Source organism: Temnothorax nylanderi, unplaced genomic scaffold (assembly GCF_030848795.1).
Source record: "Temnothorax nylanderi isolate EJ_2023f unplaced genomic scaffold, tnyl_v1.0 TNYL_tig0236_pilon, whole genome shotgun sequence".
NCBI lineage: Eukaryota > Metazoa > Arthropoda > Insecta > Hymenoptera > Formicidae > Temnothorax > Temnothorax nylanderi.
In genome coordinates this window covers 246,269-270,245 of record NW_027249298.1, presented here as the reverse complement: position 1 = coordinate 270,245, position 23,977 = coordinate 246,269, and the positions used below count along the sequence as shown (strand labels likewise).

Genomic DNA, 23,977 nt, shown 5'->3' with positions numbered 1-23,977 from the left:
GGATCATTAACACATAGTAAACTTTTTGTATATTTCAGATTTTTCCTACATGTCACTTTATCATCTAATTGCAACAATCTATAATTTTCAAATGCAATTTCATAATTTCTGCAAATAATCTTCCAGTATAATTTAAAATCTTTCTATGCAATTTATGCAACAGTCAGAACGAATCCAACGGATGTCTATAGATACCCAGATAGCACCATGTTCAAGATAAGGACATAAGACGTCTTAAAGATGTCTTAAAGCTGTCTTAAAGATGTCTTTAAGCCATCTTATGTCCCGATTTTGGACACGCTAGCTGTCTACTTAAACAGCATTTTGTTATATTGTTCTATGATAGAACTAATATACAAAACACTAGCATTATTAGCAGAATAATGAGAACTGAAAGGAGTTATGGAAGAATTCCATACGTTTCAAAGGGTACCATGTCGATTACTTTAAAGCTAATTTTACCGTTTCTCAAAAGTTATCGGTAATTCACTCGAAGATCCTTCTAATGTCCCGTCTGGTCTCCGCCGCCGAATCCACTCCCGCCGCCGAATCCACCTCCGCCGCCGAATCCACTCCCGCCGCTGAATCCACCCCCGTCGCCGAAACCGCCACCGTGACTCAGCTCTAGGTGACCACCGCCGCCGCCGCCGCCACCGCCGCCGCCGCCGAAATCGTGGCCGCCGCCACCGCCGCCACCGCCTCCACCGCCGAAATCGTGGCCGCTACCACCAAAGCCACCGAAGCCACCGCCGCCACCGCCGCCGCCGCCGCCGTGACCCCCAAGGTCAATAGGATGACCCACAGTGTACCCGAGTACTTCGTACTTATCCTCACCGCCGCCGCCGCCGTGGCCGTGGCCGTGGTGTATGTGTTTCGTAATCGTGTGCGTGTGGTGGATAGTCTTGATTTTGTACGGTACGTGGATTATCACGTGACTGCTAAAAAGGACGCGGATAAAATTAAAGATTCTGATCTTGGCTTCGAAAGATGGAAAATTATACACGATTAATTTTATTATCACACGATATGAAATTATATTTAGACGTTCCAATATAATAAGTTTGGTTTTAACTTACTGATGATGCCCGTGTCCATCGGCGCTGGCTAAGCTAAATAGTGCGGCGACTAAGAGAAGAGTCAACTGAAAATAATATTAATAATAATAAGTAAAATACGACCGTCATGATATACAGTCACTTATTGTTAGAGAGAAAAATGGCATTTGCGATCCTGAAAATAATAGATATTGTTTAATAAAGATTGTTAATAAAGCTATACATCGCATCCTTAGAAGAATACTGTCATGACTCAAAAATTTACAATTTCCAGGAGAGAGTAAAAATAAATTTAATTTAATTTCTTTTAATTGTGAGATAATTAACGCAATTACAATTACGATATTTTGTTATAATGAAACTTATACCGTTTCTTGAAGAGATCTGGCGTGATTCACTTGTCAAATCACTTATGACACTATTCATCCAATGACCCCGCGACATAACCGGTTTAAAAGAATAACGACACTTCTGCCCCGTGCGGTAGATTTCGCATATAGACTTGTGACACTATTATAGCATGTAGATAACAGTTTAGGTGCCTATACTTTTTAACTTAAAATTGAAATTTCTTGAGTTGTGACAGTATTCTTCTAAGGGTGCGATATACAGAATTAATCCTATTTATTTTAATCGTATTACTACCAAAAAGTAAAAGAAGTTATTTGTTTGCAACGGTCGACTAGCAATAATATATAACAAAAATACGCCCTTCTATATGCATATAATATTAAGTAACATAATAATTTGAGTATGCAATTTCAATAACAATTAACTTTTTACAAAAGATATACCGAACAGCAGTAATTAGAAAATCTATGAACACCAAGTCACGATTGAAAATACAATAAACAATAAAAATTATTAATTTATAATTATTAATTATAATTATTAATTATAATTATAATAATAATTAAACATTATTTTTATATTAAAGAAATCTTAAAAAAGAAACAAATGTTATTTACAATTTCTTTAATTGTGCAAATTATAAAACAAATACTTCTTACATTTTTTCTCCTTGATTAAGTGTAGAAATAAAATAATCCGAATAATTCGAACTCCAAAAATCTCAACCATCACCGACTGTCACCGTCTCACTTCCGTTAGTGTCTCACTTTCGTCATGGTCCAAAATTCGATAAACGCATCGTAATTCGTCTTGAGACTTACCAAGAAGCGTGGAATCAAGTCTCGTCGTCCTGTCATTGTTCCGTTTTTCGGATAGGACCGGCGAGAAAAGTGTCGCTTCCGCGACCGCAGGGTGACGAAGGCGAAGACACGATAACGCGTGTTGCTCCACCGCCCGGTCTCGATCTGACGACCATCGCGAATACGCGTGCCGCTTTATATATACACGCATGTGATAGAAGCCGGATAAGAATGAAAGGGATTATTTTACCACCCGGGTACGCTGCTCCACTCGTGAAAGGAGTCGTCTAATGGCATTCTCAAAGCAAAAAATCATTCGATCGCGGTGGGTACAGAGGAGAACAAGCGCCGCGCCCGCGCCGGTGGCGTACTTCGCCTTCCTCCCTCGCCACGCTCGCCGCATTTGTATCATTTCCTCGTTTTCGATTAGATCCGTCGCAGTGGGCTGTTCCTCCTTCTAAAGAAAGGCAGAAGCCAGGTGAACGGCCAAGATCAAGATTGCGATCGTACCACGTGCACGCGGGCGGACGGACGTGAGTTTGCGTTCGTTTCACTAATCTTGCGCAAGAGAGGAAGAACAGTCGTGCGGCGCGTCCTTCCCTAATCCCTCCTGATTTAAGCTTGGAAGATTTCTCTCATTTTACCTTTTAATCATTTTATATCTAATTATGTTACCACTTATCTGTTACAACTATCATTATTCTATTGTAACTGCGGTTCACACGCTACAAATGCTTCGAAGCATTCCTTTTCTCCTTTCTTCCGGTGAAAAAAGAAGGTGAAGAAGAACGCTTCAAAGCATTTGTACATCAAATGGACCGCAGCCTTATCTTACATGAAGATGTTCGAATGTTTTGAGGATATTCTACCTATATCATAAAAATTTGTCATAGGATTGCAAATATTTATATACATATATAATCATGTATTACATATATATTTATTCTGAATAAATCTGACATATATAAATTCGGATGTAATATCCCAGATAGCCAAACCTGCGCAGACAGATTCTGAGCAGATTTTGCAGTAAATTTTTGATGTTAGAAAAGCAACAAATTTTACATAGAAGCTGCTCTATCGGACGATGTTTGTCAAACTGTTATCAGAAAATGCGACAGAGCCTGGTCATATTGCCTGTCAGGAGGATTTGTCGACAGAGCACGAGCTTAATGCGAATACAGATGGCTATAGTTTTGATATGAGATTTTGATCAAATTTACTGCGCCCATGTTGCTAATATTTTGCTTACTGGGATTTTTTATTCGAAGTATTTGAATATTCAGAGTATTCGGACATATTTAGAATTACAAAACAAAAATTTTCTTACGGTGTAATAAATATTATATAAATATTTATTAAAGATGTCTGTTATTAATGCGTAATAAATAATATCTCTTTGTATCTCCTAATTGCATTTTTTGAAAGAAACGGAGAGATGATTGAATATTATTTAAATGTAACTAACATTTATGGAAAAGTTGCAGAGATGGGTAAGATAGTAACTCTACCTACGTTCTGTCTGTCTACATTCTACTTGAAAGTTCAGCAATTGCTGCCATCTGTCAGTAAACTGCTAACACCAATACATACATTTGCAATATTATAGTTACATGCTAGAATTACAAATATTAGAAATTATGGTGTATCATAATTGCAGCGTCTTGTATTTTATGCAAAGATATTACATCACGCATCGCGAATTTTTCTGCACGATAATGTTAAAAATATTTTGATTACCCAGGTAGGAACAGCAATAAGTCAGAATATAGTCAAAATGATGTCAAAATGACCGCAAAATTACGATTTTTGGCCATTTTACCATTATTTTAAAGTTTTGACTTTTTTGTGACTTTCTGTTCTACCTCGGTAATTGTCTCACATCTAAATGTAACTGTTGGTAATTATTATAATATTTATCAGAGCAGTTATTCGATAACTATCGTACTTGCATTATGCTTCATCTGTAAATTTTATATAGTGACAACCAAACTGAATATATGTATTCAAAAGTTAATTTAAAGCAAAGGGGGCAGTACTTTCGCAAGATTTGCATAATACAAGAAGCTACAAATGTGCAGATCAACATCTCCGTATAATCGTATGGTTTATCATCGAAAACCGAGCAATTAACGGAATAATGCTATATCGGGCTCGCAAATTGAAAGTTTATTATTAATTATAAATTTATGTGAAAGTCATAGTAGCATTTTTTAAGATTAACGCTTGATAAAAAATGCATTTACGAAAGCAGCTCTTCTCTTTCGATCTGATAATTATTTTCTACTTATTCCTTATATTATAGCATTATATTGTAGGATTTTTAATAAATTTCAAAAATGTAAATAAATAATATAAAATCATATTTCAATTAAAATTAGATGGTTTTTAATTAAAAAGTATGATTACTGTAATTGATCACAGTAATATTTATATATAATCACGCGGATTTAAGAGCTATAAATGATGCTATTTATTAGAATAACAATAAGTTAAATATAAATGAGCTAAATATAAGTGGATGAAAATAGGATTTATAAAATTATAAGGTTATTTATTGATTGGCTTTTACTAACTTCTCTTTTAAATGCTATAGAGATGATTTGCTAGCAATTTGTCCACTTCCATACTTTCTCTAGCGCGTTTCTTTCTTAATTTACTTTTTTCATACTGTTCTCACTAGTTCTTATTAAATTGCTTTAAAAAAATGTCACACTGACTTTCTATAATGAATAGAAACCGTATTCACCGTATAACGATGTACAAGAAGTGTGCTATTGTTTCATAATATAATAGACGCGTACATTTTGGTAAGACAAAGGGAATAAATTTGAAAATATTATAATAAAGAAAAAAAACACAAAACTTTAAAAATTTTGCAAGAATTTCTTTAAAACCTTTCACTCTCCTTTTAGATATATATAGCTTTTCTGGAACGCGTTATTTACATATAATAAAAAATTAGCTTAATCAATCAGAATAAATATAATATAAATATAATTCATGCACATTTTAAAATAAAAATATGTAAGCAGTATAGAAGAAAATCGAAGGAAATAGACGCATCATACACAGTACATGTTGGAAGCAATATTGAAAATGTGCGCTGTCGATGGCTAGTAAGTTACGGAAGCGAAAGGGAACCGTTTCCCCTTCCTGAAGAAGCGCGCCGAGCGGAGCTGATAATACGGAGGCGCACGGAACCAGCGAGGCGATGACCGGCGACCGTTCACTCTCTGAAATTTGCGTTCACCTTCGTAAATCGCGCCCACGGGAGAAAGGGAAACCGATCTCGGCGTGTCTCTCGCGTAAAACGCGCGCAAGAGCAAATTATACGTGTATGACGGTGTATGCCGCGCCGCGTCGGTGCTCGAGCGAGAAAACAAAAACGAATAACACGCGAATACGGCTTTACTTATCCTTTTCCTTACAGCTCGCGAGGCCGTGACAGTGAACTCTCTACTGAAGGAATCCAATCTAATCCGGCCAGGGTCGGAGTAAATGTACAGGGTGTTACGTTTCAATACGTTAACAGAGTGTCGCCTTATAGGAAATTAAATGTCACGGATCGGACGCTTAGACGAATATCAAGTGGCACCGTTTCGGGTCTGGATCAGTTTCACTCAACGTCACTCGTGCGCACTGAACGGTGTGGTCAGTTAACTTCGACCACAATTGAGATAAAAAAACGACTGTAAAAAAATAAAGAATCGGGTAAAAGAATTGGGTAACTGATGTTTTAACGGTAAAACTGAATGTTTTAGAGATTGACATAAAAATGCGCTACCGAGAAAAATGAATGGAAATTAAGATGTATTTTTAGTTACATATTTTTCTACTAATGGTAATTTGTTTATCTAATTTTTATACATACACAAGACTGTAATTACTATCATATAAATGCAATAATATGAGATGTTGGATAGAATCGCTATTTTTCATCAATTATAATTAAAGATATTTATGTACAAAAAACATCTTGTATGTATCTATAGCAAATCATAAATTGTAAGAAATAAAACGCGCAAATTATATAAAAATTTTTATCTTTTTTAGACTAAATATTTAAAAATATACTTTTTATACATAAAAAAAATTTATATCTTTTCAAATTTTCTTCTAAATCAAAGTTTATACATTTAGTATCTCTTTTTAATTATATTTTAACACAATTTTCTTTCATATATCAAAAATGTAAAGTCTACTTATTTTACATTTTTATTACGTCCATCAATTTTTAATAATTTAGAGTAAGCACTTATTAATTACATTTCTTTAATAAATTTCTTTAATTTTTCGCATCTGCGATTTCAATTATGCAATAAAAATAGGACAAGAGACTATAAAAGTGCTATACAGAGCATGCTTATGTTTATTGAATAATGCAACACACGGTACTTGAGAAAGTGTATTGTAACATATATTCGTCGATCTTACGAGTGGTTATTCACCTTCATCAATAGTATCTCATTGGAAGCCTTACGATCTATTACCAGGAAGTAATAATTATTTTCGCGGGTATATAGGATATCCAAAATAATAAGAGTATAATGAATGCGGTTGTTCCGCAAAGCCTACAAAAATAAAATAATGAAAGAGAAATGTGTAATATACGTCTATATATAAATGAAGAAAACATGATTTAAATGTAGTTTCGTTTAAGCTATAATTAAGGCATGATAAATCACTTTTAAACATTATTGAAAACATTAAAGTATTGTCACTTATAATTGCGTCCATTAGACAATTTGTTATAAAACAATTATTATTTATATTTAATTTTAAAACTAGCTTTTATTTCATGTTTTCTGGCAATTCTAAATTTATTTATTATTATAACATATTTTTTCGTAAAAATATTGAATAATTTTCTCTACTTTCTACGCATGTATATCTACGTTTTATAGAGCTAAATACATGATGTTTGTCTAATAGAATTGCAATGAGGTACATTAAGAGAAGAACATGAAATTTACGTTAATGTATACACTGTCGGATTTTATGCTCTTTCTCTCTCCCTTTCTCTCTTTCTGTCTGTCTCTCTCTCTCTCCCTCTTCAAAGCGCACTTGATCTCCTAATAGACCAATTTATGCGTTATTCATCGCAATTTTCTGCTTTAAGACATTAGCACTTATACGGAAGGAAAGATCGCGATTTTCTTATTCCGCAGTGAAATTTCCGGTATATTAGAGTTTATTGCAAAATTTCCGCCGCAAATTTTGACAGTTGACTCAATAATTATGGTTACTAATTGTATCTAGCAGAATTTTATTTCAAGGATAAAATATCTCGTTTTTAGAGAAAATTTAAGGCATATCGAAATCAAGTCATACTTAAGTATTTTGCTATTTAATCATGATTTCTGTAAGTTTCTATATAAAATTGTAACTTAAAAAAAACTATCGGATTACATCAGTGCACAGTATATGTTCAAAAATAGAAAAATCTTAAAATATGAATAAAATAAGAAAAAATGAAATATAAAGAAAAATTAATTATAGATAAAACTGTAAAATAAATTTACCATATTCTACATTATATGAATATTATATATTTAAATCGTAAGTACTTTATGGATTTTTGAAAAAACGATAATATATCCTAAGAATAGAAAATACATGTCAATAGATAACTACCAAATCATTTAGTCGAAAGCGTGACTAAGAACGATTTAAAAAATGCTATGAATGGTTATTAATCTTTAGACACATCTTCAGACGTGTTCTGAATGCACTGACTCGTGGACCTATTGTATGTGAAGAATTGCAGTCATAAGAAATTATTTAATCTTAATCCATTCCTCGTTGTATTTATCATACAAATCAAAAATTCGCAGCGTGCTTTTTTGTTCAATTATTGCAAGATTTTACTATAATTTGAACTATAAGTAATATATTTTCAATGAAAATCTCTTTGGGAATGAATAGAAACTTTCTCTTTGTCATTACACATTTTTCATTTCATTCCTTTCTTTCTTTGTAGACTTAAGAAAATTTAGTTTAGTCCAAATAAGTTTGGCTACTATTTTAAAAAAATTCATATAATATATACACGTCTTGGAAAAAAGTTATCGATAGTTTTTGTTTATTGCTGAAAGGATTGATTTTCATCTTCCAAAAAGGAGATAGTAAAACTGATTAGGAAATAGAATGCTATTCAGTTCCTGTAAAAAAGGCATGAGGTTAGAAATTCGACCTTGAATTCGGTGCACGAAAGTATGTGCGTAAATGAACTAATTAATGCGTGCCTCTAACGATGCCATTGTCAGCGCCCCGGCGCGCAGCGCTTGGCGCGTCGAGAAAGGATTCGTGTATGTGGACCGTAACGGCTGCAATATGAAATCGGTGGTTATTCTTGTCAGTGAAATTTTTATTTTTAATTACATAAAATAGAACACAGTCGGTACAATAGGAATACGAATTGGTGAATTATATCGAAAACATCGTTATAATGTATTCGTGAATTTTATTTTCTTGAAAACTGCAGAAGACAGAATGTAGAGTGTTTGCAGACGATAGTATTGTACCTACATTAATTTTAATTTTCGATTTAATTGTCGATAAATATTTTTTATTTATTAATATAAGTCTCAAATAAGAATCTATAAATGCAACTAATATCAAACAGAAAAAAATGTTTGATCAATTAATTTCCGATTGCACTGATAATTTTCGATTTAATTGTCGATAATTATTTTTTATTTATTAACATAAATCTAAAATAAGAATCTATAAATGCGATTAATATAATCAAACAGAAGAAAAAATGTTTAATTATATCAAATTACGCTAATGATTTAATTATTTACGCGATACATATGATACGTGAAGGAATTTTAATAAATGCATTATCAATGTATAACAACAGCAGATTTTCATCCTGTTATGATTTATTTACGCTACTTACATAATATTTGTGTTGTAATTCGGAAAGTTGTTTCTTATATTGCAATAACAATTTACTGATTGAAAATAATATCTTATAAATATTACAATTGCTTTGCGAAAGTTCGCATTATCCTAAAAAAATAAGAAAGTTTTTCTTTTGCTTGAATAAAAATGTTAAATAATATTCCTGGAAATTAGATATAATATTCAGAGAATCAATCGCGCGCGTCGAAAGTGCAATAACAGTAAATGTAGAACACTTTCCGTAAGGTCGCATTGCCGGAGTAGTTACATTCTCTTGTTATTTATTATTCGTATTTTGGAAAGCATACTTTGGGTGCGGCTTATAGATTCATTAACACGCATTTATTTGCGCGTCATCTGTAGAATAGTAATTAACAATAAAGATTTAATTTCGTTCAAGATAAAATTTGACAAATTTATAATATTACCTTTTTATTTCACATATCTTTCATATTTTATTTTACTTTTTATCTTTATTCATTTTTATTTATTTATTTTTATTTTATAATATTTTATTTCTATAAAAGCTTCTTATCATTTCTTATTTTTATCTAATAGAAAGTATTTAAATCAAATTTGTGTGCAAATAATATTATATTTTTTTCTCATATAACTATTTAAAATACAATTCCCCTACAATTTGTAATGAAAAAGATATTTTGAAGAACGTGTATGCGCCACAATTTAATAATAAGCAAAGCAAGAAACGAAGTAGAAACCAAGTAAATTAAAGACTAACGCGAATGCTACTGCACCCAGGCGGCTTAGCTACATACGATAGCTAATAAATCCTATCAATTTTTTTGTCGCTGTCTACTATAAATTTTCTATTTACCGTCGATATTTTCCGTCGCTATCTACTAACTTTCGTTTGGCGAACTCTTCACCTCTCCCCCCCGCTCAGAGCCGCAATGGTATTCTATTTTCATTTCATAGAACTGAGATAGTAAGCGCGAAATACACCTGTCGGATCAATCTCTCTGCTCATCCGAGTTATCCCGGCGGGAAAAAAGCCGGGAGGAATCTCGCCGCTGTGATGCAGCATCTCTCGCATGATGGATACACACAGTTGGAAAATTTGTGTAAATACTTTTGTGAAAAAATCTGCTGGTTAAAGTTTCTGTGTTAAATAATCAACATATTCATGTGTAAATTTAACACATGTCTGCTATGTTAACTAAACTTAACAAATATAAAGTGTAAAATTATTAAAATGATTTTAAAAAATATGTTAAAGTAATACAATTTGTACGTATTTATTAAATGTATTAAAATCAACACTCTCTTTGAGTTACATTTGTAAAATATAAAAAGAACATTTCTTATGTGTTAATTTTATCATAAAAGTTATGTTAATTGTACACCTAATTAACTTCAAATTACGATTAAAATAATATATTTTTTTGGTTGAAATATTAACATAGTATCAGTGTTACCATTTAACACATCCATATTATGTTAAATTAATACAAAAATTCGAGTGGACCGTTTGTGATTTATGTTAAATTTAACACAAGTTTTCCAATTGTGCAGCGAGATATACGCCCATCACGTCGACGCGCTGTCGACGCTATTCATCTCGCTCGACGAAGAAAGTGTCGATTTCTCCCTAAACAAAAATTCGACGGCTCACCCGCGGCCGCGTTTAGCGGCGAAGGCCGCCGTCGGCGCGCGCGGGGCTTACCCTCTCGGTACCCTGCCCGTTTTCCATTTCCATTCAGCGCGATGGTACGGCGGACGCGGCGATCGCTCGTACATTTCCACGGTGGGAGGCGATCGCGACTATGCACCGCGTCTATGCTCTTTTTATCTTGTATAAAAGAGAAGAGGCGTAGCGCAGATAGCCGCAATACATCTGGATCATCCGCGGCGGCGAGCACGACCGGACACGGATCGCATCTCTCGGGCCTTCGATCGGTCAGTAGGTGGCATCGCCTCTTCGCCACCCCGTGCCTCGGCGACACCGACGACCGATAACGTGACGACGGGTCGGATATAGGGACGCATTATCAGGCTTGGCAAGCGGCGTGTCAATTCAAGGGCCGGCGGTATGCGGTGCTCGGTGAGTCAGATTTTCTCAACTTCGCGTTTTGAAAGATTTCCATACTTTCTTAGATGTCAATTAAGCCTTTCTTCAATCGAGAAGCAGTATCTTTTTATTTTTTGTCTTCTATTTTTGTTGATTAATGGTTCTTAAAATTAGATATGCTTGTCTTTGTCTCAAAGAAATATAAGAGGAATCTGAAAAGTGACGAAGCTATTGTCTATAGAACGATTGTATCCGACAGTTAATTAAAAGTGAAAAATTTGAACATGTAAATTTTATGAAAGAGCATCTTTCATTTTTTTAATTATTGTTATTTATTTGTCCATCTCGTTTGTTAATGAGGCTATTAATTAAGATTTATATTTATATTTAAATAATAAGTTGTTTTTTAATAGTTATATTATAAATAAATTAATTTATGCCTTTACGTATAAGAAATGAATTTAATTATTTAAGATGACGTACTGCCTTCCTTATCGTTAAAAAAAAAAGAAGTAAAGACGTCGAATTAATCCTTGGAGGAGCAACAATTTGTTTTGCTAATTTAATAATTTAGTTTAATAAATAATATCACGTAAATTTACACTATATATATGTTTCACAACTTACTATTGCATTTATAACGTGTGTCTCGTATTTTGTAAACCAGAATTAACGATAATATATTTTGAGTATTAATTCTCAAAAAGGAGCCTAGAAAAACAAAATAATCGGTTTATATATCTTTATAAATTAAAAAGGTAATTAACAGTTTAATTAAATAAAGTAACAGTTATCGAATTTTATATTTGAACCGATTTCTAGAATGCAACTCAGAAGAATCCGGTAAGTATATACAGGATTAACTTTCATCATGTGAAAGTCTCAGTACTTATCAATGAAAGTACGATTAAGCGAAGGAAGAGGCGAGGCCGATAACGGCCCGCGAGTTTAGATAATTACGCTATTCACGACCATAAACCGAACACTAATGACAACCGTAGCGTATCAAAATTGCGTGCCTCAACGTGTACGTGTAACTCTTACAAATAAATTTTCTACACGCGACTAAGCTCTTTCGTGATTTCGTGCAAAAAACCTGTCAACTTAATAGACAGTTTACTTCATCGTTTATGCTCCGTTTACCGTTAAAAGGAATGTTAATCAGCAATTAATGTTCGCAGGCCCTCTGCATTCTGCTGCTGGCGATTAGCGAACCTCTTTTTACTTATGCGTGAGTATTTGTGCCGTATTTAATTAAGACTAATTAATATCGGAATAAAGGAAAGTTGACTGGTCAGTTGCCAGGCCGTCTTAAATTCACATTTAAAAAAAAATAGAGATTACAAAACTATAGAAAATACGTAATAAGTAATAACATAATCGGTGGACATGCAAAGTCTCGAAAAATCATAATCGCGAAAATTGAAACAATGTTCCGGAAAGTCAAAATCCCGAAAGTTAAGAAATGACCAAAGTGAACATATCAAGATAGCACCGTATCTCGAAATCCAAAAGAGAGAATAGACAAAGTATTTCAGAATTGCCTCGACAATTTTTTCAGAAATTTTAAAATTTCACAAGTCAATTGCTATGTATCATTTCGATACATTACAATTCTTACAATAAAAAGAAAAAAAAAGAAATATGTGTGTGTGTGTGTGTGTGTGTGTGTGTGTGTGTGTGTGTGTGTGTGTGTGTGTGTACAGCTCTTATATATATATGTGGCAAGATTCTGATAACCCTGGCGCCTTAATTTGACGATGGTTTCTGGTAGTACTTTTAACACTGAACCAAAAATTATATAGGTCTTATAGGGCTAACCGCTTTGGTTTTTAAGATATACAGTGTTAAAGTTAAAAATAAATAATATGAATTTTTAAATAATACTTCAATTGTGTGTGTATAAACAGTACACACGTAGGCGGGGGAGGGGCTACCGCCCCTCCCCCGCAAGCAGGGGGGGTGGGGGTGAACCTCGGTTCGCGTGAAAAGTTAAAAACCCGTTTTTTCTTCTTTCGTCGCTTCGTATAAAAAGTTGCATTGTGTAAAAATATTTAATATCTGTAACAGAAATAATTTGTTATAGCAGAGAATAGTTAGGATATTGAAAAGTGACACCTTGTGACACCTCGTTTCGCGTGGAAAGTGTATGCGTGGAGACAGTAGGTTCCGCCCCCTTGCGTGGGGCTCCACTATTGTTAAACTAGACACATAGTGTGCCTTCAAAGTACATGCGTCGGCTTTCCACGCGTGAAAAGTTGTAAACCCATGTGGCACCTCGTTTCATATCGACAACATATATCAAGGTTATTGAAATTGGTGAGGTCGCCCTTAATCTAAAATTTTACCAACTTTAACACTGTATATCTCGAAAACCAGAGCAGTTAGCCCTACAAGACCTCTATAATTTTTTGTTCAGCATTAAAAGTACTACCAGAAATCATCGTCAAATTAAGGCGCCAGAGTTATCGGAATCTAACCATATATGTATATACTTTAGTTTCTTATCTATACGAATTTATACAGGCTGTCCCATTTTAAATGTCCCAGGCAAATATCTAAAAAAATATGGAAGATACGGAAAAATGTTCCAGACAAAAGTTGCATGGTTTGAAGGGGGCCACATGATAAAAATATGAACTTGACCTTGAGTGACATTTTCAAGGCCAGGTCAATGTGATTGATGTTTTTTAAAATAAAACTCCCCATTTTTTTATTGCATAGTTTTGTAGCCTTTGTCGAAACGTTTTTAAAACACTGTAATAAAGTTCTCTTTCGTTAAGAATTTTCGGAGATATTTCAAATTTTGTCATGATATTTTTAATTGTTATGATATAAAACATGAAATATCTCGTAAAATATTCACTTTTCGATGATTTTACTTTGATACTTTTATACATAGAATAATGAAAGGAATTGAATAATAATATTAATTTTTACATTTGCAATTTTGCAAAATTGAATACGTCTACAAATTACAATCAAATTTCTTAAAATATTTTTTTCTGTTTTTTTTTCAAAAAAATTTGATTTCTTTTATTATTCTACGTATCAAAATATCCAGGTAAGTCATTGAAAAGTGAATATTTTACGAGATATTCCATATTTTATATTAAAAATATTATATTAAAAATATTATGACAAAATTTAGAATATGTCAAGAAATTCTTAACGAAAGAAAGCTTTATTATATGTAGTGTTTTGAAAACGTCTCGACAAGGGCTACAAGAATATAACATAAAAAATAGGAGGTTAAAAAATTCAAGGTGACCTTGTCCTGACCTTGGTGACGACACCCAAAGTCATACTGATAAGATCAGTAAATAGATCTTTTTAAACCCTACAACTTTTGTATATAACATTTTGTCAGAAAACTCTATCCTTTCGAGATATACTGCCGTCCCAGTACTTTTTATACATACTTTTATATACAGAATATTTAAGAAATATTGATTAGTGTACACTGTACAGAATAAAATACGGAACGCATAACTTTATTATATTTAAAAAATTTATTGAAGTAAAAAATATTTTAATCTGTAAACAGTTTAAACGATTACAATACAACGAGGGGAACATGCAGGGTTTATTTAAGTGAATACAAATTAATATAATTCTCTTAAGGATGTTTTGGATGTACTGGTCCAACCAAAAGTCATGGAAATATTAAAAACACCGATATTAACTCTCCAGAGATCCAAAGACAAAAAAATGTATATAAATAGTTACGGCAAGTCTAATAGAACGTAAAAGACGTAGATTTAGTGACTGTAAATAACTGTTACTACTATTTTTTTCTTAAAAAAAATCTTGGCAAAAAACTTTCGAGAGTGATTTGCCCTGAATTCAACTTAAGGGGGGGAAACCACTGTGACGGCCGGAAAAAAATGCAATTTTCATGATTTTTTTTTGCGAGAAATAATAAATTTAATCAAATTAGTTTGTCATTTCTTTAAAGTACATATATTAAATATATTGTAAAAAAAAAATTATTAAAAAATATTAATATTTGCGCCTTCAGCGTGTGGTGCCTCGAAACTACATTTTCGTAGCTGGGCGGTCGCATATTTCGGTCAATTTTTATCCGAATGACTTGAAATTTGAACAGAATGTTTATAACAAAATTTTCTTCAGTTAAGCGTACGATTTTTTTGATTGGACAATTAGTTTTTGAATAACAATTTAAAAAGTGGCAAAATTTTCGTCTAAATCTCGAATTGTTTTTTTAGAACTGCGCCATTTTGTTAAAAATTAATATTTCAAAAAATCCGTACGCTTAACTGAAGACAATTTTGTTATAAACATTCTGTTCGAATTTCAAGTCATTCGAATAAAAATTGACCGAGATATGCGACCGCCCAGCTACGAAAATGTAGTTTCAAGGCACCACGCGCTGAAGGCGCAAATATTAATATTTTTTAAAGATTTTTTTTTTACAATATATTTAATATATGTACTTTAAAGAAATGACAAACCAATTTGATTAAATTTATTATTTCTCGCGAAAAAAAATTCATGAAAATTGCATTTTTTTTTCCGGCCGTCACATTCCCCCCTTAATAAAGTGAAATTTGTGAAAGATTATAAAATTCTATACTGCGCGCCGAAAGTCCGATCACGAGTAATAATTTCACTGATTTTTTTGCAATTTCTTTAAAACTATGTTGTAAATTGTTTTAAATTTTGTTGCTATATTTTTGTTTGTTGATGGCCTGCTTGCGTGTAAAATATCACTATATTGGTAGCATTTTTAAATGTTTTTTTACACTTCTCTATAACATAAGATTACGTGTTAAAACTCAGTATTCAAATATTGATAACTTTTTATCTAAATTGTGAATCGATCTGAAATTTGACCCCGAACTTTGAAAGAGAATACAAAATACGATATTAAATTTTCATCAACTTCGTAGCATTTTGACAAACCATTCAGATTATCCTTAAGGGGTAACGCCACTCTAGAGTCCCAATAAAAAGCCAATTTTTGATAATTTTTTTCAGAAATACAATAATCATAAATGAAAATCGGTTTAATTCTATTTATTATCTATATATTAAAGTATAAAAAAAATTTTTATTAATTTTTTATTGACAAAATGGCGGCGCTAGAGCCATTGATCCAAAGTGCCTTTTTGCGGAAGTCGTCCAACGGGCGGAATCAAAGCTCCTATAATTTCTGAGTTGGAATAAAAATTAAAAGATTTTTAAAAAATATATAAGATTTTCTATAGAAGTACCTATGGGAATTGCGAAATATCATTTTTTGTAAGAATGGTGCATGTTGGAAAAAAATGTTTCATTTTTCGCTAAAAATTTCGCACAAAATTGTTTATAAAAAAAGTTTTGTTCAATTTATCGCAAAATCCATAGGTACTTCTAAAGATAATGTTATTGTAAAGTTTCACTCAAAATTTCAAGTCAATCGGATAAAAGGTGTTCGAGTTCTGATTCCGCCCGATTTTAAAAAAGCGATTTCGAGAAAAACGCGTTTAAAGTTTCAGTTAACATTCACAGATGCATTCCGCGCCGGCAGACGGATTACGAAAAAGGGATAATAGAGATTTTTCCGAGCTTTGAAACCAAGTGTACCTTATTTCTAAGACCTTAAAGCATCGTTTAAGCAAAAAAAATTGATTTTTTGAAAATTCTAGAGTGGCGTTACCCCTTAAGAATAGCTTGAGGAAAAATCGTTTTACTTTATTCAAATAAATGATTTTCTTTAATTCGTCTGTCAATTCGATCATTAAATATACGAATTTATATATATTAATATATTAATACGAAACTGTTTTTTATATTATTATTTAAAAAAATATGGATTTAAGACGATTTTATAAATATACCACTCTTTATAACATTCTCGGTAACATTAATTAGAAATTTTTGAAATGCTTGTTGAAATGTTGGCAAATAGACTAAATAATAATATAATATAAACCGTTAAATAATCTCGATCTCCATCTCCATCTATTTTCCTTTTCAGAAAGGTATTGGTAATCGTGCCTCGACACGTAAGACGGAGTCCAGCAGTGCCATGGCGACATTCGGGTCATTACAAAAAATCTTACGGTGTGCCTTATGGTCGCTACTATAAAAAAAAACCATTCCGGCTGCCACAAGGAGGCGATGATTTTGATCATGGTCCTGAACCTACGAATCACGTGAATGTACCGTACGGCAAAGACGTTCGTCACGCAATATCTTTTGGTAAAGGATACATCCCGTACGATAACATCAAGAATTTGCCATTTGTACATGAGAGGTAATCTTATGTTTAATATTAGGACTTTGAATAAGTTCTCGCTGTTTTTTCGTAAAAATGAATGCTTTATTTTAAAAAATTAGTAAAGAACCTGTTATTGAAAGTATTGTCCATCGCTGGCCACTACTTTCTCCCATCTTTCTGGCAGCATGTGAATACCACGTCGAAAGAACGCCTCATCTTTCGAGATTATCCACGAATCGACCCATTTTTTGGCATCTTCATAAGAATGGAAGTGCTGCTCAGCCAGGCCATGAGTCATCGATCGGAATAAGTGGTAATCGGAAGGAGCAATGTCCGGTGAATACGGCGGGTGGGGTAGGACTTCCCATTTGAGCGTTTCTAAATAGGTTTTGACCGGTTTTGCAACATGTGGCCGAGCGTTGTCATTTGTTGCTGCAAAATTATTTTGTCGTGTCTATCCTCGTATTGAGGCCGTTTTTCCTTCAATGCTCGCCTCAAACGCATCAATTGTAGTCGATAGCGATCTCCCGTGATGGTTTCGTAGGGTTTGAGGAGCTCATAATAAATTACACCCAGCTGATCCCACCAAATGCAGAGCATGAGCTTGGAACCATGGATATTCTGCTTTGCCGTCAATGTTGGTGCATGGCCGGGCTTACCCCACGATTTTCTACGCTTCGGGTTATCGTAGTGTATCCACTTTTCATCGCCAGTCACGATACGATGCAAAAAACCTTTCCTTTTATGCCGTTGGAGCAACTGTTCACACGTGAAAAAACGCCGTTCGACGTCTCTCGGCTTCAATTCGTACGGCACCCAATTTCCTTGCTTTTGAATCATTCCTAATGCTTTTAAACGTTTGGCAACTGTGGTGTGATCAACTCCTAATGATTCTGCAAGTTTATTTTGCGTCTGACTTGAGTCTTCATCGAGTAATGCTTCCAATTCTTCGTCTTCAAACTTTTTCGGTGCGCCAGAGCGTTCTTTATCTTTAACATCAAAATCATTATTTTTAAAGCGTCTAAACCAATCTCTGCATGTTGTTTCCGACAAAGCATAGTCGCCGTAAGTCTCCACAAGAATTTTATGTGCTTTAGCTGCAGATTTTTTTTGAAAAAAGTAATGCAGTAAAATTCCCCGCAAATATTCTTTTTTTGGCACGAAATTCGACATGTTTAACGCAATAAAAAAATATGTTGTTTACACTTCGGCGGAATAACATATACCGTTATTTCGAGCCTAGTGGTGGAGGTTCACGATGAAGTTGGCTGTAGTATTGCCTGATTCAAAAAAACTAAGATAACGCCATCTATCGGGAAACAGCGAGAACTTATTCAAGTCCCTAATATAATTTGTTTTAATTTAAGTTTTTTAACGATTATATTTTATCTTTATTTTTTTAACTATATTATCTAATTATGCTATTCTAATTATAATTATAGTATAAAGTATACCTAAAGTATAATAATATAGTAAAAATAGTACAATGGAATTAATTATAAAATAACTGATAAAACAAAAACAGTATAATTAGAATTAGTTATACTATAATTAATTATAATATTATTTTTACAACATAATAATACATGTAAAGATATCTTGTTTCTTTCGTTAAAATTTACTTTTCACAAACGAACACTTTTACTTTCAAGGATAGTTTTATAATGGCTAATAAAAATTACATACATATATATTGACATCTATATATTCGAAAGGGTCAACCAGTATTATCCAATACCAGTTAATCTGATACCGGTCAATTTATCGATTAATATACCGATATTTACTAAGTTTTCACTCGTGATCAGTTTTTCCTAACACGATTTAAGCAGCTTCCTTTCTTTTTTCGATTCAGATACGCCGGTGCTTACGGACGTCAACCGAATTATCCGCCAACCAGTTTCACATCGGTAGGTCAGGAATACGCGCCATCGGCGACGAATCCGCAGACAGACTCGTTCTTCTCGGACATCTCGGACAGCGATGCTAGGAGTCTAAAAGACAGCATCAACAAATATTACAGCACCCGCTCGATCGAGAAAGACCTTAGCCTGAGAAATCAGCAGGCCCTCAGTAGTCTTATAGAGAAGACCAAGGAGACCCTGGCGAAGACCGAGGCTCTGTCCTCGGGCGCGTCTCCAGCCGCGTACGCCCACGCCGCCACCGCTCCCACTTCCGCTATCATCCCCTCCGCCATCGCCGGGGTACAGGGGGCTGTGTTAGTGCCGGCGGGTATACCGGCGGCGACTATCGCCGGTAACAAAGACGGTATCGTGCTGCGGGACACCGTATCCCTGGACGAGTATCAGAAGAAACTGGAGGAGCTCACCAAGACCTGGCCGAGCATGTTATCCGCCGGCACCAACTTCGCCGGAGTGATTTCCGCGCCCCAGCAGCTGCACGCTAACTTCCCGATCACCGGTTTACCAGGTGCCAGCTTTGGCGCTCCGACCGCCGGTGGCAATTGGATCGCCAGCTTCGCCCAGCCCAAGCAGGGCTACGCTGTGCGCGAAGACCACGGGGATTCCACGACCTACGACTTCAGAACGATGACCTTACAAGGCACCCCGTACCAACAGCTGTCGTTCGGTCATGGGGGTGGGTCGGTTGGCACGGGGATCGTCCCGAGCGCTCATGGGTAGACGAAGAATACACGCAGAAGTGTTAATGCCGCCCGGTTCGCACCGCGCACTCAGCCGTTACATTTCTTTGTAATATTTAAGAAATATATTTATTTTTTTACTTACGTAACTTATAATAATGTAGCTCCACTATTTTACTTTGTATTGAAAGAGCCAAAAGAATCGGCGAATTTCACGTCGTGAAGTCACTTTGTGAAGACGAGCGCACCGGACGTCATTGATACTTCTGATTACATGTAATTTTGAGAAATTTAAATTAAATTTCTTCTAACGCAGACACGGCAAAATATAATGTATGCTCATATTTGCCACGAATGTATAAATATGTGGAGATTATTTTCGCGCGCCTCTCTTGAGACGTCAATATCCGAGTTTATAATGAAATTATATTTAGACTTTAGGAAGTTTCAATTATTCATATATGTATATGCAGATATTCCGCAGTGTGTGCGGTAACGACACATACATAAATATGTTATGTGATGTCAGAATCTCGATAGAGTGTTTCTAATTTACATAAATCTTATTTAGGATCTCTTATTGGTCTCTATATTTTGATGAGTTAGAACACTATCGTTATCCGCTCTCTCATGTAAGAACTTTTTTTATTCACATTAATGCAAAATTGACTGATCATTAGACTTATGAGTTACAGTTATGTGGATTGATAGAGAAATTCCTGCCCTGAAGATGTCAAATATTATTGCAGGATTATTTTACATTTATATTACATTTCCATTTTTGAGAGAAGAGAAAGAGAAAGAGGGAGATAGAAGGGGGAGAGAAAGGGGGAGAGAGAGAAAGGTTCTTTTTCATTTATCATCATTCATCTGACAATGAGACTGCATTTATAAATAACTGTAAATGAAATCCAAATTTTAATAAATCTCAATTATCTGTTTCACATACTCAAAGACGCAGTGTCTTTGAAATTATAAACAAATAAATAACATGCAATAATACACATAGAATAACTTTAGGGCCATGCATGTTAAAAGAATTTAAAATGTTAAAATGTTAAAGGATTTTAATTGAATGTGGAACTAGTAATTGAAAGGCACCACATTTTATTAACTACTCAATCATATTGTTCTATAGTAAATCAAGTATGTTTCAGTAATCAACTTTAGGAAGATGAAAGTTATAATAACAGTAATGAAATCAAACGATCGTATCAGATTATTAATGAGAGAGTGGTGTAAAGTTACGGAAATTTTCTTAACGTTCCAGCTAATTTTACTTTCTCTTTGTTTTGATCAGAATTGAAGTGTGAATTTGTATTTGCAAAATGCTAAATGTCTCGAACAAGTTTCGTCGCGAATCTGCCTATCTCATATATATATATATATATATATATATATATATATTGTTTTATTTATAATATATTACGTAAGGAAATTTAACATAATGTCTGTATGAGCACTGACAATTTTCACCACAGTCTGGATATTATTAATTTTATATTTTGTCACATTACATCTTTTCACATTTTTATATTTTCAAATTACAATTTTTGTAAACTTATTAAATATTTTATGAATTTTGAATACGGGAAAAAAATTGTAACAGTCGCTGGACAAACTTTCAGTCTCAGATAAAAGACACAAATATAAAAATTTACATATAAAATGGGATTGTTTAAAAATTAAAATGTTAATAATTTTTCCGTTATAAGGAAATAAAAATAAAATGTTATTACTTAACAAAATCTCATATAGGGTTTTACAATCGGCTCAATACTGCGCCAGTACTGGTTGTCGCAGTTCGGGTACTACTGGCGTAGTACTGGCATTCAAAAACTTAATTGCTAAGAAATTTTAAATTGTAGTTGTAAGAGAGTTTACATTGTAAGTTATTTTAGCCTCAATTTTAAATTTACCAAAGAATCTGTGGCTGAAAGATTGTACGAGAGTTCTAGAAAGATATATTCCATATACGTGAAGTGGATGACATTGCGCATCGTTACAATTTCAAATACCTAAGATTTATGCGTGTAATAGTATGTGATGATGTCATTCTTAAGATTACATAGATGTAATGATGAATACTAGGACTATTTTAGAGGCTCATAAGACAGATTACTATTATTCTTAAGAACATTATTAAAGCATATTACGTATAAATATTTATACGTATAATTATAAAGCCGAGTCTAAAGCTGTAAATATGAAAAAAATTACGAGAGAACGATAAATTTATTCATAAAAGATTTCGTTGCGACAGTCTCTAATATGTAATTAGCATTACATATTAGTCAAAGATATTTCAATTATTTTTACTAACCAAATAATTTTTAAGTTATTTGTCATGTATGCGATTCCGCGTTAATAAAGGACGAGGAACATTATTCCGACGTATCGTTATAACACGTATATTGCGTGTACTAATCTGACGATTAGTTAAGTATAAAATATTATATATTAATATATTTGCAATGTATAAAAAAATAAATATATATGATGTATAAAGAAAATTATTAAACGTAAATAATAATTAATGTCCCACTATTTCCACCATTTTTTGATTTGAGAAGTAATTTATGCAAAAGAGTGTCTAGCGACTGTTCATTTCCTGATTAGGTGTGGATACAATAATTATTAGATAAACTGATAAAACATTAATAATTAAACAATAAATTAGAATTATTTATTAATAATTATAATTATTAATTAATTATGAAACGAATATTTTAATTACCAAAATTGACAGAACGAAATATCATTTTAATTATCAGATTAATGATAAAGCTATAATTATACCTTCTTTGAAATTAACGTTGTGAATGCTCTTAATTATCCAAAAAGACATTCATTTTTTATTTATATCTATTAATCTATAGTAAGAACGAGCCACAAATTTCCATAACGGCAACTGTCACATTAGCGATTGCAATGTTTTTTTCTGTAAAAATTGCAATTGAAGGTATTTGCGGGTAATAAATATCCACGATGGCCGTTAAATCTGACTAGTCGGAAACACGCGCCGTTTCCACGGTCGAGCGATCATGAAGGCGACTGTAAAAATCGGTCGACACTCAAACAGAGTAATATGCTGGGAGATCACGGTCACCAGCGGAGATCGCATCCTCTCTCGTTCTGGTTACTTTCACTGGAAGACCGATGACCGGTTGAACGTTTGAAAGTCGAGAAAGCCACGTTCTCCGCGATCGCGCGGTCTACACGGTTGTATAGATGCCGCTCACGGTTGTAATCGGCAAGAAGGGAATCGATGGCAGAGAATAGGAAAAGTGAAAGGATCGGAAAAGGGCTCGGTAGAAAAACGATAATTCGCTGTGAGCGAATCGTATAACCAGATTTTTATGAAGCATCGTCACACGAGTGATCATCCGCTTGAAGAAGAAAGTAGCTTCTTATAAGGTTTTTTATAAGATTCACAAGTGGCGATTTGATTGCCAAATTTCATGTACAGTAATCGATCAATTTTATTAATGTATACGTATAATGCCAAGAAACAATGAATCACTCTTCCTAACTTTCTTTTACAGTATACTAATGATAAAATTAATTTAAAAAAAATTAAATGAATTATGTTAAATTAATGTAAAAAATTTGCCGCTTTTTTAACGAGTTCTCTTTGTTATATCGGATACTTATGTTAGATAAAAAATCTTTTTTCTTTGAAAAAGAAATTGAAAATTTGTTGAAAAGAAGAGTATATTAGAGCCCGCCAGTTTCACTCTATTTCGCTGAAATTTTGTTGTCAATTTTGTTTGACAAATGTGACAAATTTTTTGCGACAATCTTATACCGATATTTCTGGAAATGCGTAACAGCAACGTTTGCAGAAAAGTTTCTCGTTATTTGAATATCTTGATGTACTTAATCGCATGCGTTGATGTCGGCGCGGCGTACCGTTTTAATTCCAACCGCGAAAGGCTGATCTTGATCTTGATTGTAAACTAAGGTCGTTCAGTGCACCTTCAATACACGGTTTCTCGCGGA

The 23,977-nt window shown here is 33.6% G+C and overlaps 2 protein-coding genes across 2 annotated transcripts; one reads left to right on the top strand and one right to left on the bottom strand.

Moving 5' to 3' along the window:
• Positions 1-502: 502 nt before the first annotated feature.
• LOC139779641 (uncharacterized) lies at positions 503-2,653 on the bottom strand. The gene is made up of 3 exons (XM_071718055.1): positions 2,228-2,653; positions 1,077-1,141; positions 503-938 (listed from the first exon to the last, which is right to left on the bottom strand). The coding sequence occupies exons 1-3, from the start codon at positions 2,261-2,263 to the stop codon at positions 503-505; spliced, it is 537 nt and encodes a 178-aa protein (XP_071574156.1). The 5' UTR covers positions 2,264-2,653.
• An 8,308-nt stretch (positions 2,654-10,961) lies between these two features.
• Positions 10,962-22,488, top strand: LOC139779638 (uncharacterized). The gene is made up of 4 exons (XM_071718051.1): positions 10,962-11,180; positions 12,329-12,378; positions 17,131-17,409; positions 19,229-22,488. Exons 1-4 carry the CDS (start codon positions 11,169-11,171, stop codon positions 20,013-20,015), a joined length of 1,128 nt encoding a protein of 375 aa, XP_071574152.1. The 5' UTR covers positions 10,962-11,168; the 3' UTR covers positions 20,016-22,488.
• Positions 22,489-23,977: the final 1,489 nt, after the last annotated feature.